This window comes from Sphaeroforma arctica, assembly GCF_001186125.1.
Source record: "Sphaeroforma arctica JP610 unplaced genomic scaffold supercont1.271, whole genome shotgun sequence".
NCBI classification, from domain to species: Eukaryota; class Ichthyosporea; order Ichthyophonida; genus Sphaeroforma; species Sphaeroforma arctica.
In genome coordinates, this window is record NW_014040287.1 from 74,057 (window position 1) to 89,909 (window position 15,853).

At 41.5% G+C, this 15,853-nt stretch overlaps 2 protein-coding genes across 2 annotated transcripts; both read right to left on the bottom strand.

Moving 5' to 3' along the window:
- Nucleotides 1–2,318: 2,318 nt before the first annotated feature.
- On the bottom strand, nt 2,319–3,651 carry SARC_04663 (hypothetical protein). Its single transcript, XM_014301497.1, has one exon. The coding sequence runs from the start codon at nt 3,526–3,528 to the stop codon at nt 2,425–2,427; it is 1,104 nt and encodes a 367-aa protein (XP_014156972.1). The 5' UTR covers nt 3,529–3,651; the 3' UTR covers nt 2,319–2,424.
- Nucleotides 3,652–11,553: 7,902 nt separating this feature from the next.
- SARC_04664 (hypothetical protein) lies at nt 11,554–14,698 on the bottom strand (the record flags this gene model as incomplete). The annotated part of the gene is made up of 5 exons (XM_014301498.1): nt 11,554–11,895; nt 12,414–12,497; nt 13,414–13,542; nt 13,780–13,968; nt 14,624–14,698. The coding sequence occupies 5 exons, from the start codon at nt 14,696–14,698 to the stop codon at nt 11,554–11,556; spliced, it is 819 nt and encodes a 272-aa protein (XP_014156973.1).
- Nucleotides 14,699–15,853: the final 1,155 nt, after the last annotated feature.

The window sequence follows — 15,853 nt, forward strand, 5'->3', positions numbered from 1 at the left end:
CAAGTGATGATACACATACATGTACATAAATTAGGATATCAGGAAGCAGACTACGAATTGAGATCTTGCTATACAGTATGTGTTGTCATGGAACTCTCACGGAAAGTATCATCCTTAATTTGAACACATAGAACGGGTACCTCTACCTGGCTGTGAGTATTTTAGGGTGTTTCGCCATGTATGCGTATAAAATTTACGGCCACTCCACTATGATATTGTTCATACACTACGCATTACTTCGAGCATGTATTTTTATCTCGCCACCCATGGTTATGAGCACATGAGCAGGACCCATAGTCAGCAACTCAGGTGACATCTCGTTGACGCTAGCTTCTTTTGTTTGTGTCAACACGGCAGCCTCATGCTCGTTCTACGAAATAATCAAATACACTTCAAATCATGTTTGTAGTGGATAGGTTTCTAGCGATATAGGCTACGCGCATATTTGCATGGATAAACATTGATACAACGCATCGTATACGCTGCAAGCATCGCAAGCAGTACCTGTTACAGTACATTCAAGTTTACAGACTCGAGTCGACAGACAACACAATATATTACCGGCGGCGAAATACGATTTGACAATCCGACAGAAATGTTAAATAGTTAGAATAACAGTTCAATTCTGAGAAGGCTATGGAAAAATATCACATGATGTGATTTTTTTTGTTGAAAATCCGGTTCTAAAAGATAGGGGTTTTTATTCTCAAGCAGTCTCATGGTCCGGGCCAGGTAAAAACTAAAATCCTATGGCGCAGTCGGATGTAGATCACCCTACTTGGTCCTTTACTTCTCTATATTTTTCTACGTCAAAAAATTGGAATTTTCAAAAACAAAATATCCAGTGTGATTAGGATTGTGTAAAGGAAGCCATTGCCGTAATAAAAAAAATTTCGGCCATTTTGATGAGGCCAAATATCCGACCATGACAGCCCGTGCAGTGGCCAATATTTAGATTGTTGACTGTCGGCGGCCAAAACATTGAAATACGGTAAAGAAAACGCTTCAACGAGTATCAACAGAGCTATGCGACATAGCCTTCTTCTAAAAGAAACATATACGTAGAGATTGTCGAAGAGAAGGCACTCTCTAAGGATACGATTGCAAATTTTGAACAGATTTATGTCGTGGGGTTGACACAGAGAGAACACTTGACGTCGAATAGAGTATTAGGGTTGAGAGTTTAGGGGTTTACTGAAGAAAGACTTCATGATCGGATCCTAATCAGATCTTCTTGGCTTTCAATCTCTTTTTTCTGTCTGTCCTTGCTGACGCACCTGTATAGACAGCCTCCCATCGTCCCTTCAAATACTTCCCATCATCTAGTAATCTAGTAAAGCATCCACGAAAGTTTCTTCCCTATCAAAAGTACTATCCTCATTTAATTAACTCTATATCATCAGGCTCAAATTCATAATCTTGTATAACTGCAGTAAACTTGTTCGTTTGTCTGTCTCCTAAATTTTGTCTCTTCACCCGGCCACCACTCAAGTGCCTTGACCTGTTCGACATGCTTATCACAACCGAAGCTACCAATTACAAGTGTGCATACATTATACATATAGTATAGTAATAATACGGCTACTTCTCATATTAGTGTTTTCTAACTTTGTGAGTGACAAAACATGCCAATGGAGTCTCTTGGATATTTGTCAGGTATTTAGGGGTTTTAAAATGTGCCATGATCGACCCTAAAAGTGATTGATATCGACCCAAATAGTCTATATATAAACAGCATATCCAAAACGACCTTTTTTATTTTATTTTAATTTTTTAATTTTTGGTTTTGGTGGAGCTCGAACCAAACATGTTTTCAAAAAAGGGTTCGGGTGATTTTCAAGAGCAGGTCAGTATAAGTCGTTTCCGCTATCGAACTCCTCGATAGGTATAGGGTCACTACTTCGAATTCCATGCTCTGCCAAAGTCTGGGTTTGAAGTAAGGTATCCGACTGAACCAAATACAATTCCTGAAACCCCTATTTTTTGTCTTTTTAAAAACAAACATCCTAAAAAACATCTCCAAGGGCAAATTCTTGTCCCCGAGAGGGTATGTATTTTATGTAGAACATAAAAAAAACAATATCAAATAAAAAATAGGTACATATGTAGCGAGACGAGTGGTATGTGACCCTTCAAGCCACACCGGCGCACACTGCAAAGTCGGCTTACGGCTACACCAGGATTTTACCTGAATGTGACGGCAGCGATTCACATACATGCTACAGTTAAAGTGCCAATTAATTTGCGGTCAGAATGCTGCCTGATCTACTTCGAAGGTGCGGGTCTTACTCTAGCTACACCTTAGATACCTTGATGAGAGATTCCAAGCCTTTGCATCTGCTGAACATTACATGCACGAGACATGTCAACGATACTTGAAAAAGAAATGAAATGCCGTTATTGTATACACGGTATTTACTGTCATTATGATTCAATATGTTTCTCGCTACTTGACACCGATAACCTCGGAGGTACCAATGCGGATACCATTTTCATCGCGCGTTGCACACTCGTACTCGCACGACGCCTCAAAGGACCTCTGTATTCTTTGTTTACCACTGTCTCCATCATAGGTATACTGGAGTAAAATTCTGTAGTACCGTCAGCACGCACTTTGCTCGATTCAAACTCCCCTTCAATATTTTCTGCGTCTTGTACAGATTTCAAACACTCGTTTAGTTCCGTGTTACGTAAAGTTCCTTTACCACTGATATCGTAGCTATTGTTCGGAAAAACTTTCCGGATGGCTTGCATTTTCGGCGACCGACTGGTAGTAGACCGTGGTGTCCCTTCGACTAGTCCATTAGCATCAAACAGTGATGTAGAGCGTTTTTTTTTGCTCCCCCGCCTGAACATTGGTTTCTTCGCTTCACAAGCATCACCGATGCCTGGGCACATCGGAATTCCCTGCTTTAGTGATGCGAGGAAGTAGTCATTACTCACTTCTGTCGATTGCAGAAGCGTCTTGACATCGTCCTGTTTAATCGAAGACCCCATTCCCTCACCTTGTATGCAGAAAATCAATTTAGTCAATCGATTCACCCATGTTATCCTCACCTTGATGCAGTATTCATTCTCGGACAATGTTTCCTTTAGAGTGAGCAATAATACTCTACCTATCACTACTTGCGTGCTAAGATATATTCCTAATGTTTTGTTCAAGGTCATGTATTCCTGCTCGATCTGCTGTCGTTTAGTGGCTGATGCTGTTTTCTTATCCACAGTGAGAGCCACAGTCAGTGCTAAATACTTACTCTGCACATCGGGAGAATTGAAGACAGTCTCGAGAACGGGCAAGTGATCAAATAAAAGCTTGTAAAATGTCTTAACGAACTGCAATAACGTATTATTTTTGTCCGATTGAGGTTCGATGACCCGTGTCCATGACCTTTTGATGATAATGTGCTCTCTAATTGACTTCGGGGAGCTAACAGCGGCCGTGGATATTGGAGAAAGTGAGCTTCGATGACTCACTCTTATATTGAGTGCCTTTCTTTTCAACTTCGTGTCTGCTGCCTTTTCGGACATTATGACTTAAATTTGGATTGCGAGGCAGGTACACAGACTACTTGTAAATTACAGGCGTTATAGAGACCTCGACGCAATTCGTCCACTTGTTTGTAAAGATGAATTCAAAAAGCTCACTTGTTTGCACTAAAACTTAAATATGAGCATATGCAAAGCGTAGGCATTGTATTTGTACCCTCTTCTCTTGCTGTGGATAAATTTTATAATGTGACTTGCAAGTTGTAAATTTTTAAAATGCGACTTGCCAGTTGCTTGGACCATTTGTACCGAGCTGTGGCCTGTGGGCTGTGAGCACAAATACTCTCTTTGTTTCTCTCACTCCATGTCGTCCCGCGATCACACTCCCCAGTCCCCACTCACCAGTTTTGAGTTCTCTAGTCTCCAGTGACCCACTGACCAGTCTCCACTCTCTCAGTCTCTAGCGAGTCTCTTCTTCTTGTAAATATGATATTTTTTAAGAAAAATAAAATAAAAACAATGTATACTTTTTTTTGTCGTTGAGCTGATGGCAGGGTGCCTGGTGGACTGCAGGTCTGGTGCCCCCCTGAGCCTCTGAGCCCCCTGAGCTCCTGAGCCCCTGAGCTCCTGAGCCCCTGAGCTCCTGAGCCCCTGAGCCCCTGAGTGCTAAGCTCATTACGTTATGGGGTATGAGATAGAAGTTGAGCGTAACGCATATTTATTCAATTATAAAACGTTATAACGGTTATAAGGTGATCACAAGAGCCTACCTTAGTTCATTTTTAGGACTGATTCATGGTAAAATCAGTACATACTTAAATTTTTAGACCCACAAAATGCACCTATTAGTATAAAAAGGACCGTATTTGGAATAAAAGTTGAGCGTAAACGTATATTTATTCGATTTATAAAAGTTTCGACGGAAAACGGTTTGAGGTTAGCCTGAATACCCTGTCACTGCGCGTGGCAGTTGGCTTTCTTGTATTTTTTTTTGGCTATGTGTATTTACATATATGTATGTATGTATTCCACTATAGTTGGTAAATACTACAGAGTACAGCTATCACTACAGTATGTGCTATGTACCATTAATGAAAACAATAACTCTTTAAAAGCCTAAATACCTACATATGACTAAAATTTATGACTAACGAGAAAAGTCAACAATACTTGGTGTTGCGCACTCTCTCTTCTTCTTGTGTGTCTTGTTGGCACTTGTGGATAATTGTATTCTCTCTCTCTTCTTGTGTTGAGTACTTGAGTTGTACATATGTAGAGGAAGTTCTCACTCTTGTTGTGTGTGTGTTGGCAGTTGGCACTGTTGGCAGCAGCCGCGTTTCCGCTTCTGTAATATGTAGAAAATTTAAAATGTAAAATTTTAGAGTATACAAAGTATTTGTACAAATATCAAGGAGTAAAACTGTGATCGAGAGAGGAGAGAGTGATCGTCCGCCGTCCGGTCTCAGTGACTCGGTCTCAATCCCTCTACTCCCTCTTAGTAGACTGCTACTAGTCTCACAGACTGCTATTAGTCTCACAGACTGCTACTAGTCTCACAGACTGCTACCAGTCTCACAGACTGCTACTAGCCTCACAGGCTCCCAGTCCTGAGAGTCCCGACTCAGAACTTCAGAAGTGAGGCGGAAGTCGGGAGTCGGAAGTCGGAACAGAAATTTGGGTTAGACTGTCAATTATAAGAGCTAGAATAAGTGCTTTATTGTAGTGCCTGCTCAAGGCATTTATACCGAGAATTATTTTGGTCATGACTAATTCATGTACTGGGGAAAAACCCCATATTTAGGAAAACCCCATTTGAATTTTATGATGTAGTTTTATGTTGTCCAATACAAGCTTCGTATGTGGTTTTACTACGCTTATATTGGACCTTCATTGGTGACCCGGTAATAATTCGGAAGTCCGACTCATCCGAGTGACCGAGCCCTGTGAGACACTGACAGAGGGCTGAGACTGGGCCTGAGGCCTGAGGGCTTAGGGCCTCAGGCTGAGGGGTTATTAGGCTGAGGGCGAGAATCTCCGTGAACACCGAATTGGTGAGTGCTTTTAAAGTCTGACAGCTAGGACCAGGTTGACACTCGACAGTTGACATGCATGAATCTTGATGAGTGATGGGACGCATGATGTGTCATGACAGTTATGAGTATTTGTACGTTGTTGTCACTCTTCTGTCTCCTTGTTCTGACTTCTCTTCTGTGTGCTGTGTGGCTGGTCTGTGAGACTACATATGTATAACTCTCTGTGGTGAACGCTGGTAACTGATGAACTATGAAGGCTAATAGCGGGACAGTCCTATAAAACTCGACACTAATAATTTGAACAGTCGTGAGTTGGCAGTTGTATGACACTCGACAGACGGACAGAGTTAGACGGACAGATTACGAGAGTTCAAGTCTGCGAGTACCCAACAGCCGACTACCTACAGCCGACTGCCGAGTGCCGAGTGCCGACTGCCGACTGCTGGGTAGTGCTGAATGTTGACTGCAACTTGCAAGTCTGAGTGAGTGAGTGTAATGTGGATTTGCGTCTTGCAACCTACTATTGACTTCTTGTGTTGTTGATTGTTGAAACTTGACAGTTGACACTCTTGAGTCCCTTTTTGTTTAAAAAAACCCCCATATTTATTGCAAATCTACTACGTTCTTGGAGAATTCGAGCAGCAATTCAATACATAGTTGCGATATACTCTATAATCTATATAGTCTATACTCTATGATGATGAGTACATACCTATGGATAATTGTAGAGAGAAAAGGTCAATATATATGTATAAGAGATTATTCAATAAATATGTGATTTTTTAGTCAACACTACTCCACAGTTCACTCTCCCAAAACTCCAATTTTTAAACATACTCTCATGGAGTCCTGACCTGGACCTGACTGGCTGACTCGGGACTCCTCTATATTTTTTTTATAAAAGTCTTCAAAGATGTATTCAAAATTTTAAATGATGGTACATTCATACGAAGTTTTATACCGTCCACTGTCCAGAATCTAGATTTTGCAAGATCGAGCAAGCGACAATAACGTATTTACTATTTACATATTTTATATCTAAAAATTGCTACCGCTGGGGCGCTGGCCCGTGAGAGAGAGTAGTCCTTACTCCTTAGTCCTTCGTCATACATAGTCCTTACGTATGTACCCTGGCCCCTGGCGAAGAGAGCAGAGAGGGGGGCGACAAAGGAGTCCAGGACCGCCTGGCGCCTGTCTAAGGCCCAGTGCCCAATAATTGGGCCGGGGCCTGGGCCGCCTGGTTCGTGGGCCCTGGGAGTGCTGGACTACTTGATTGTTTGGCTGCTACGCAGCCATTGCTTTATGATCCACAATTCCACGGCTTTAGCTATTGCTATTTAGTGTGTATTACATATTGCATACACACAAAGTGACAAAACTGCTACGTAGCAGTTTTATATATTTACTCTCTTATGTTTCTGTGCTCCACTTCTGACATCATCAAGTTCATACCGTTCATTATCACATTTTAGAAGTTGTGGAAACTAAAGTCTGAATATGTTGAACCAAAATAATGGGCGCCACGAAGTAGCACTCAGGTTGATTCAACAGTCACGTGAAGTGTGAACCTGAGCTGGTAAACGTCTTTTGCCTATGGCGACGCGTTAGACAGTAGTTTACCTATTTTATTGGGCGACATGTCGCGACATCGGTCGCGAGTTCGTGACATGTCTTATGGCCGGCTCATAAGTGAAGAAATTAGACCCTTTGAATCATCTATATCTGAAAAATTCGCCAATCATCACGGGACCTTTCATCGAGTACCTTTTGAAAATTCCCGACTGTATGTATGACAATATGTCGAGTTTGTATATCTATGCGACATACGATATGCTATAGACGACACGTCGAGACGGTCGTGTACAACATTTTTCAGACGACATGTCGCGACCTCGTAAATATCAGCCCAGGGCCCCAGGTCTGAACACTGAACACTGAACAGCCAACGACTCCTCTGTCCTCTGACTGGACAGTTCTCTATTTGTTTTGTTTCATAAATAGCCTTCATGATAGACGTACGTTTAAAAAAAAAAAAACAACAACAAAAACAGCATTATTTTGGTATTTGTAAATAGAAGAACAGTTTCCAAAAAAGATAAATTCTCGAATATCAGCTGACCTACAGTCCTACACTACACATGTATCGAGATCTCTCTCTCCCTACCATGTAATTGAGAGAGAGGCATTCCATTTGGCCTGGCATCTTTCATCTTTGATCTATTTATGAATGTGCTCTGAAGTCTGGTGCAGTCATGTTTGTCGTAAATAGCTATTTTGCCATTTGAAGATGAATAATAGCAAAGAAGGTGAGGTGACATTCTTACTACACGTGTATGTATGGCACAAAGGAGATGGGTTGATACTATTATTACATGTGTGTGTATGATGCCATAGAGGTGTGTCGATGATGTTTTTCAGTTTTTGAGACTTGTGTTTACATGGTCAAAAAAACGTGGCGCAGTATCTTTGAAATCTATGTATAGAGTTAAACGGATACAAATTCGCAGTTGAGATACTATACCGAAAGAATATATATATATATATATATATATATATATATATAGGGCATATGATTTGTCAGTATTCCCTTGTGCCCTGAGCAGATTCCTTAGAACGCACGCGGGACAAACGTATTCAACAACTGCGCCGGCTTTCTATACTTGATGTAGGCTGCGCTGGTTTTCCTTATTATCAGATGATTCTCAGTAACCTTGTGCACACGAGTGCACTCAAGCCAGACACGTGCCTCAAAGCGTATATATTGTTGTTCGGTGCCTACCTAAACGATGCCAGGCTATGTATGATGCACAGAGCAACAATATATATCGTATTCGAGTCGCTATTTCGAGTCAGGCACGTACACCACATCCATCCTAATGAACTGGCACAACCTTATATGCACATATCTGAAAACTTCCTAGCATGCCCTGTCGATATAGGCGAATCAGTTGTGGTCGTCTATACCCAACGAACACTATCAGTCCGAACACACCTATTCATAGATGCACACAATTACACACACTATCCTACTCTGGCAGACATGCGACAGCATTAAGGTATCACCCAAGCATCGACTAGGGCCATATAGCACAAACACAGACGCCTCGAAAGTGTCCGTATACTTGCAGCAGTGTTACTCATAGGGCTATTGCTCATACAAACCATTGGACTGCATTTCGTTCATAGGAGTGTCAATGAGTGACAGCTTTCCGCTACACTAAGTACTACAATCATCCTGATTAATCAATGCGGACCGTCGTCGTAATTCTTTCGAAGCAAACAATCCGGTTATTTATGATAAAAGTAAAGAGAAGAGTACAGCACACTTCAGAGACATTTTTGTTGTGAATGCATTTTGATGTGGAGACACATATATTTAATTACATACATCCATGAGAGACAGACGGCAAACCATGGCCTTCTAAAATGCAGAAAAAACTTAACCCTGTAATGAGCAGTCTAGGGTTTAGGGTTTGGCTGGTATGACCCAAGCATAGCCTCCTTAGGTTCTTATTTAGGAGGCTATGAGCCAAGAGAGATGTACTGAATTAAATATGCCTATTTAGAAGGCCATGTCTGAGATATTTTGCCATGAACCTCTCTCGAGTACAATGGTCAGGATTTATCATTATGTACAAAATGATACAGGTATAGTCAATCAGATGTCATGGTGGGTTTAGAAGCTCAGCTTTCCGATTGAAAGACTCACATGTGCTACAACCAAGGGGACCCAACTAAGTTCCTGATCGACTGCTACAGGGCTTGCTATCTTGATAGCTGTGCAAAATATCCCGATATATTCCGAAAACAGGTCCAAGTCAAACATCCATTTCTTGGACATTGACTATGATCCTTGACCTTAGATGAATATATTGCGTTATCCCTTCTTGTCCTTTTGTATGTGTATCAGAGTTCACGTTGCTTGGCTGGTAAACAGTCATCTTATCAGAAAGCCACAAGCAAATTGCATCGCTTGGCAAATGCTTTTTAGCAATATTTACAGTATGTCGTTCACGTGCACACGTACTATGGTCACAAAATGAAAGTTTAGTAGGGCAGACCTGCTACAGATAGTGAGATCGCTAGACATCAAGATGGTATGTTTGAAGGTTGTAGGTAATATTTTAATATGTAGGATTTCTAGCAACCTGCTTGTCACCATGAATATCGAAATGTTCTGGACGAAGACCTCAGTAGAGATTTCAGGCTATATAATACCCCGCATATGAAGTACTATTCGCGCATGATGTACCGCACTTCTCGGATACTTGCCTGCGTGTATTCTTCTTATGTGTGCCATTCCCAGATACAAGACTCTTCCAGCACCATCAATATTAGTATGTAATGTAGTCGATAATCTTTTGGCCCTGCATGTCTCTCTCTCGCACACAATAGGTGTACTGAGGTGTCGATCTATGTAGGGATATCAGTTGCGAACGATGACTTGTAAGGCTAATATTATCACATAGTGGAGGATAAGGTATACAAGTGAAGCGCCTGAATTCATCTCACAATGCCAAACGATAGATGGGCCTGTCAGGCTGTCGAGGTGCGACTGGAAAGTGGCGCTGTTGTATTATGTCAGTAAAGTATAGCCAACCATCAGCATCGGCTTTTCAACAGAATGCGCCAGCACCTTGAAATCGACTATGAATGCATGATATATCTATAGCATAGAATTGTCGGATATCAGACAGAATGGAAGGGGATAAATTGTTGGGAATACGACGTGGTAGGCACGGCTGGATTTTGGACATCCCTTTTCAGTGTCCGTTTGACTGGGGAGAGCTGAGCTCGAAGCAGCACTGGTTTGGAACTTCGAGAGAATTTGTGTCTCGGACCGTTGGGTTTTCAGACCTGTGGTTGTCCGGTACAAAGACTGCCCTACTTTAACAACCGTGCCAGGAAATACACACCCAACACACACACACAGGCACAGAAACAGGCACACACACCACATACCCACAGACACGCACACACACACAACATCATGATGCATTCGAACACAGCAATGAAAAGAAGGCAGTAGGACTGTTGATACCTATTTACTAATGCAAAACGTCGTGTTGTAGAGGGCAAGTTTTTTCTTAATGTGTGTTGATTAGTGTCGATACGTTTATAGGCTGAAAATATAACGCACTAACATGCGCGCGTACGTGCGTGTTGAGTAGTGCAGAGAGCAGTAGCTTCAGCATTCATCTGGGTATGACATACGTGAATATAACCTGCTATGGAACATGGAACATGTATTCATTTCTGTTGGCAGAGAATAGTGCTGCCGCGATTTGCTACCGAAAAGGGGTATATCTGTCAACCGAAGCCGTATACACCCACTACTAATAATATACTACTACCACGACTATTATTACTACTACAATTACACTACCACCACACTAATATACTACCATCATAACTATTATTACTACTACAATTGCACTACCACTACTACCACTATACTACTATCACGACTATTATTACTACTACAATCGCACTACCACCACTATACTACTACTACTACCATATAATCTCACTCTCATGAACACTACACATTCTGTATATCGGCGCAACCCGCCTTCACCTGCCCACTGAAAGCCAGTGCGTGTGTGAATGTACTGTCTACCTACAAGCTACAACCAATCAAATAGCAGCTGCTCATGGCCTTAATGTGTGCATACAGGGCATCAATATATAGTATGATACAAGACAAAACCGCTCACACACAACGCATCCCACAGATACCGCCTGAGCATCCTACTCTAGCACAGTCTAATGGTTCACCAAAATCAACCGTGAGGGCAGGGCATACAGCACAGTGTTTGATCGCAGTAAGGCTTTATACTAGAAAGAAACTAACAGTAACTGTACAACGAAGTACATGTGCGTTACAACAGCCAGTACATGCACACATCGCAGGGTACTCGCTCGTGGCGTGGCTTTATGGTGCATACACACCAACAAGGGGTTCAGGGTTTAAAGTGGTGCATATACACCAATAGTACAACCAAGTACATGTGCGTTACAACAGCCAGTGCACTCACGTATCGGTGCGAGTCTTCACCTTTTTAACCGCCTCGCCAGCCGCGTCCTCCGTGTCGCTCGAGCGCTTCACGTCACTTGCGACGTCTGCCTGTGCGATGTCGGTGGCCGAAATAGCCTGAGCTGCTGCTGCAACTGCAAGAGCAGGTGTTGTGTCTGCGATGATGCCTGTAGCGGTTTCTGTGGGTAGGTCATCGGTTGCTGTTGTTGTGGTGCCACTTGTAGGTACGCTTGTTGTGGTGTCACTGGTAGGTACGTTTGCTGTGTTGTCACTGGCAGTGGAAGCCTTGTACTCGTCCGCCAGATCATCCACTTCGTCCCAAGTCTTTGCAAAGATCAACTGGGCAGGTGGCAGTAGGTTGTGAGTAGTGATGACTACATCCATACAGACCTCACTCAGTACATACTAATACTAGCTGTGAGTAGTGATGCCTAGGTTCATACAGTCTTCAAACAGTACATACTAATACTAGTTGTGAGTAGTGATGCCTAGGTTCATACAGTCCTTACACAGTACATACTACTACTAGTTGTGAGTAGTGATGCCTAGGTTCATACAGTCCTCACACAGTACATACTAAAACCAGTTGTGAGTAGTGATGCCTAGATTCATACAGTCCTTACACAGTACATGATACTACCAAGGCTTCCGCAGCATGACTACAACAATAAGCATCTCGAAGACCGGAGGTGAAGGGGGTGTATTGTAATCCATACACCCGGAAGTGTACAGCACGAGTACAACATGGGCGACGAACCACACCATTCAGGTCACACGCATATACTGGATTTACAGATGATTGATTATATTTAAGATACTTTCACGACGTCGGTCTGTTTGTCAGAGCTCGGTAATACCTTGCCTTGGTCGACTTCCTGGCCTCCGTTGTACTTGAGTAGCTCGAATGTGCGTGTGACAACCTTCTTCCGCTTTGCCCAACACTGGGAGAGTACATAAGGAATTGGGGTAGACAAACGGGATTAGAAAACTACCATCTGACGCAAGGCGGAAAATCAATTGAATGACCAATCGCCAAGAGGCGTTCAGAACAAATGTCGAAGAATATAAAATGATACAAAACAAACTCACAAGTGAGCGTTCAGATAGACAGAGATATACTAAAATTTAATATGCCGATTGCATTCAAACGGACTCAGCATGTGATCGACTACCACAGTGCGGCAATTACCAGGAAGTGGGGGTGAGTTCCATTTGAAAAAAAAATTAGTATTGAATGTAAGACATATGGCATGCGGTGAATACACATTGTGTGTAATCCTCGCACACAAAGCCTACATATGGATCACACACATACATACATACATATATAGATAGATAGACAGACAGAGACGCTGGAGGGTCAAAAGTCCTTCCCATACTCAAAATAGGACAGTAGCACACATGGGACAATCGCCACGGGAAAAAAACAACAGACAATACGTGTCTAATTTAACACTTTAACGTCACAGTCACAAATACGTTGCCGTGTTGAGACAGCCACAGGAGCTGTTGCTGGTTGAGCACATCACTCAGGAGAGCAGTAGAAACAAAAACACCAAAAAAAAAAAAAGGTCATACAGACGATAAATTGCTCTTACAAACATAATAGAAAATTTTGAGAGAGCCTCATTGCACGTTAAAGCATATAGACATTATGGAGAGTCAACTCCTCTTACAAGCATATAGATATGCTTGAGAGTGTCTATGTTCCGTGGTCACACCAGTTCAACGGAGCCACAGTACACAACTAGCCTATATCATTTCAGCTATACTGGTTTCCTTTTACTATACGGATAATTGAATGCATAGGTCCACCTTGACACAAACACAGACACATATAGACATGAAACGTCCCACCTTCTCCTTAGTTCTGGGGTTGAATCCCTCCACCTCGACAATGCCTCGCTTCGCAAACGTGCCCATCTTGAAGTGATCCGGCATATCCTCCCAAACTATGTTCTTCCTCTCCTTTAACATCACCTTCATCTTCAGAATCAGTATATAAATATGTGATATAGTGTTTTGAATATTTGTTGTGCTCCTCATGTACATCTACAATCCTTTGGTATAAAAAACTACTTTGCATACGAAGATGTCGAGCTTCACCGTCTTTCCTGCACAAACAAGGACTTTCAGACCACTACAGCATGGATATATATACCATCAGATAAGTGCACAAACACAAACATCAACACACATGTACAATTCATAAGCAACCCGTACCGTCGCACACGAGCAGGCGTGTATTTCCTTCGGCTTGAAGTGCTTCTGCGCAAGCATTGAGATGGAGTTGCGCTTGCAGTCCCAGTCCTGTCGCCAGAGAAGATTAGCCACAGCGTCTGATTCTTTCGGTAAAGCAAAGAGTCGACCATCAAATATGGCTTCCATGTGGTCTACTTTTTTCTTGATGTTCTGTCAATTGATATACAAATGATATGAGTCAGACAACATACAGCATTTCTAAATCCAGACTCACCCAGATATATGCAAAGACGACCAAAGGGTCAGAACTTGCTCCATCGCAGCGCGCAACACTCCGTGTTGCATCGGTAGGGTCTGATTTATGGCTGTAAGTAGGATCCGCGAGTTGTCGATGAACTCACTAAAGAGTATATAAATATATATATATATATAAATTTATAAATACAGCGATATATAGAGATATATATATCAATGTCAATATCATTATCATTATCAATATCAAAATCAAAATCAATATATATGTCAATATATAAAATGTCATAGACAAAACACACCAATCTATGCGGACTAGTCGCACTGCGTACAAGACACGTCCCGCACCTGTGTTGTACAATACGCAGACGTTACCACAGAAAACCCCAGGATAGATACCCTGTTATCTAGTATGCAAATTGGAACGTGCCTGTATAGATACTTTTGAAATACATATACTTCCACAGATACGTGCGCAAACAGTCTCAATACTCAGCGTTTAAGTTCTAAACTGGTAGGGCAAAGCTACATAATCCATCATACTCAAACCAAAACGGATCCTTTGTACGCATACGTATTCCATATCATATCATGAGTCACTCAGCACCCGTACCTCTTCTTTGGGCCCTTCGTATTTCTCTTGCATGAGATAGTAGTTGAATTTGATCGATGTGAACGACGCAATCATCGATGCGATTTTGGAAACGCGGCCATCTGCGTGAAGCAAGCAAAGTAACATTAAGATAAGTTCATATTCTGAATATGTATGCGTTAGTTTGTCGTGCATAGCGATGAACAAACCGGACAATATCACGACTACAGAACACGTGCCCCGAATACTAGTTTTCACATGCGATATGCGAAAGAAAAAACATCCTGAGATCATCAAACTAACATATGTATATGGGGCTCGTGTATGGCAAACGTGATGTGGCATCGACATTCTCGTCTAAATCGTCGATACGATCTAATGGGTTCATATGCTACGATTACATGCGAGCATACATACACGAACAAAAGACTTGGAAACGTTGACATCGTATACTTACCTATACTGTTCGAGTTGATATAAATATCTACAATGTTCTGATATATAGCTGAGCATGCGAGTATCGAGTGTTATTTCCAGACATACAAACATACCGAATTGGATGTGAAGCAAATTTTATCGATATACAACACACATTGGTATGACTGTACCGAAAGTAGGAATGGCATGAGTATGCATATCTCTATTTTCCAATAGCATACACTTTTAAGGTATCGTATAAATTGAAGTATATATAGATTTGATGTCTGTATTGTATCCCAGTTTAAAAAGGTGCATAGACCGTGAATGGACATCAAACACACAACTACCCCGACGTACGCACAAGACTAAGTTTGAGTGCCATGAAGCACTATTATAATACATTCCTACGAATAATGCAAGCACCATGGCTAACCTGTACTTTCACTTATACTTTGCTCATTTAACATGAGCACACATTGTTATCTTTATTCATCGATTTGCAAATGAGCGCAGACGCTTGTTTGTCAAGAAATCGTCATTGGGCTTCAAGCGAGTTCGTGCAGGAGAAAGTTAATAAACTCAATTCATGTATACCGGATATAACATTAACAAACGATCGAAGACACAATGGTCACTTACATATAGATTGTCATGTGTACGTAGTTCATCGACGTACAAATATCAATATATATATCGACATACAACTAGAACAATATCATTAAACAAATCCATGTCAGCAAATAAAGTAGTATCACTTATATATATATATATATATATATATAGAATATATATATAGTATAGATATATATATATATATATATACATATTATT

Excerpts from the sequence above, each read along its gene's own strand:
- SARC_04663 (XM_014301497.1), bottom strand. The coding sequence starts at position 3,528 with ATGTCCGAAAAGGCAGCAGACACGAAGTTGAAAAGAAAGGCACTCAAT.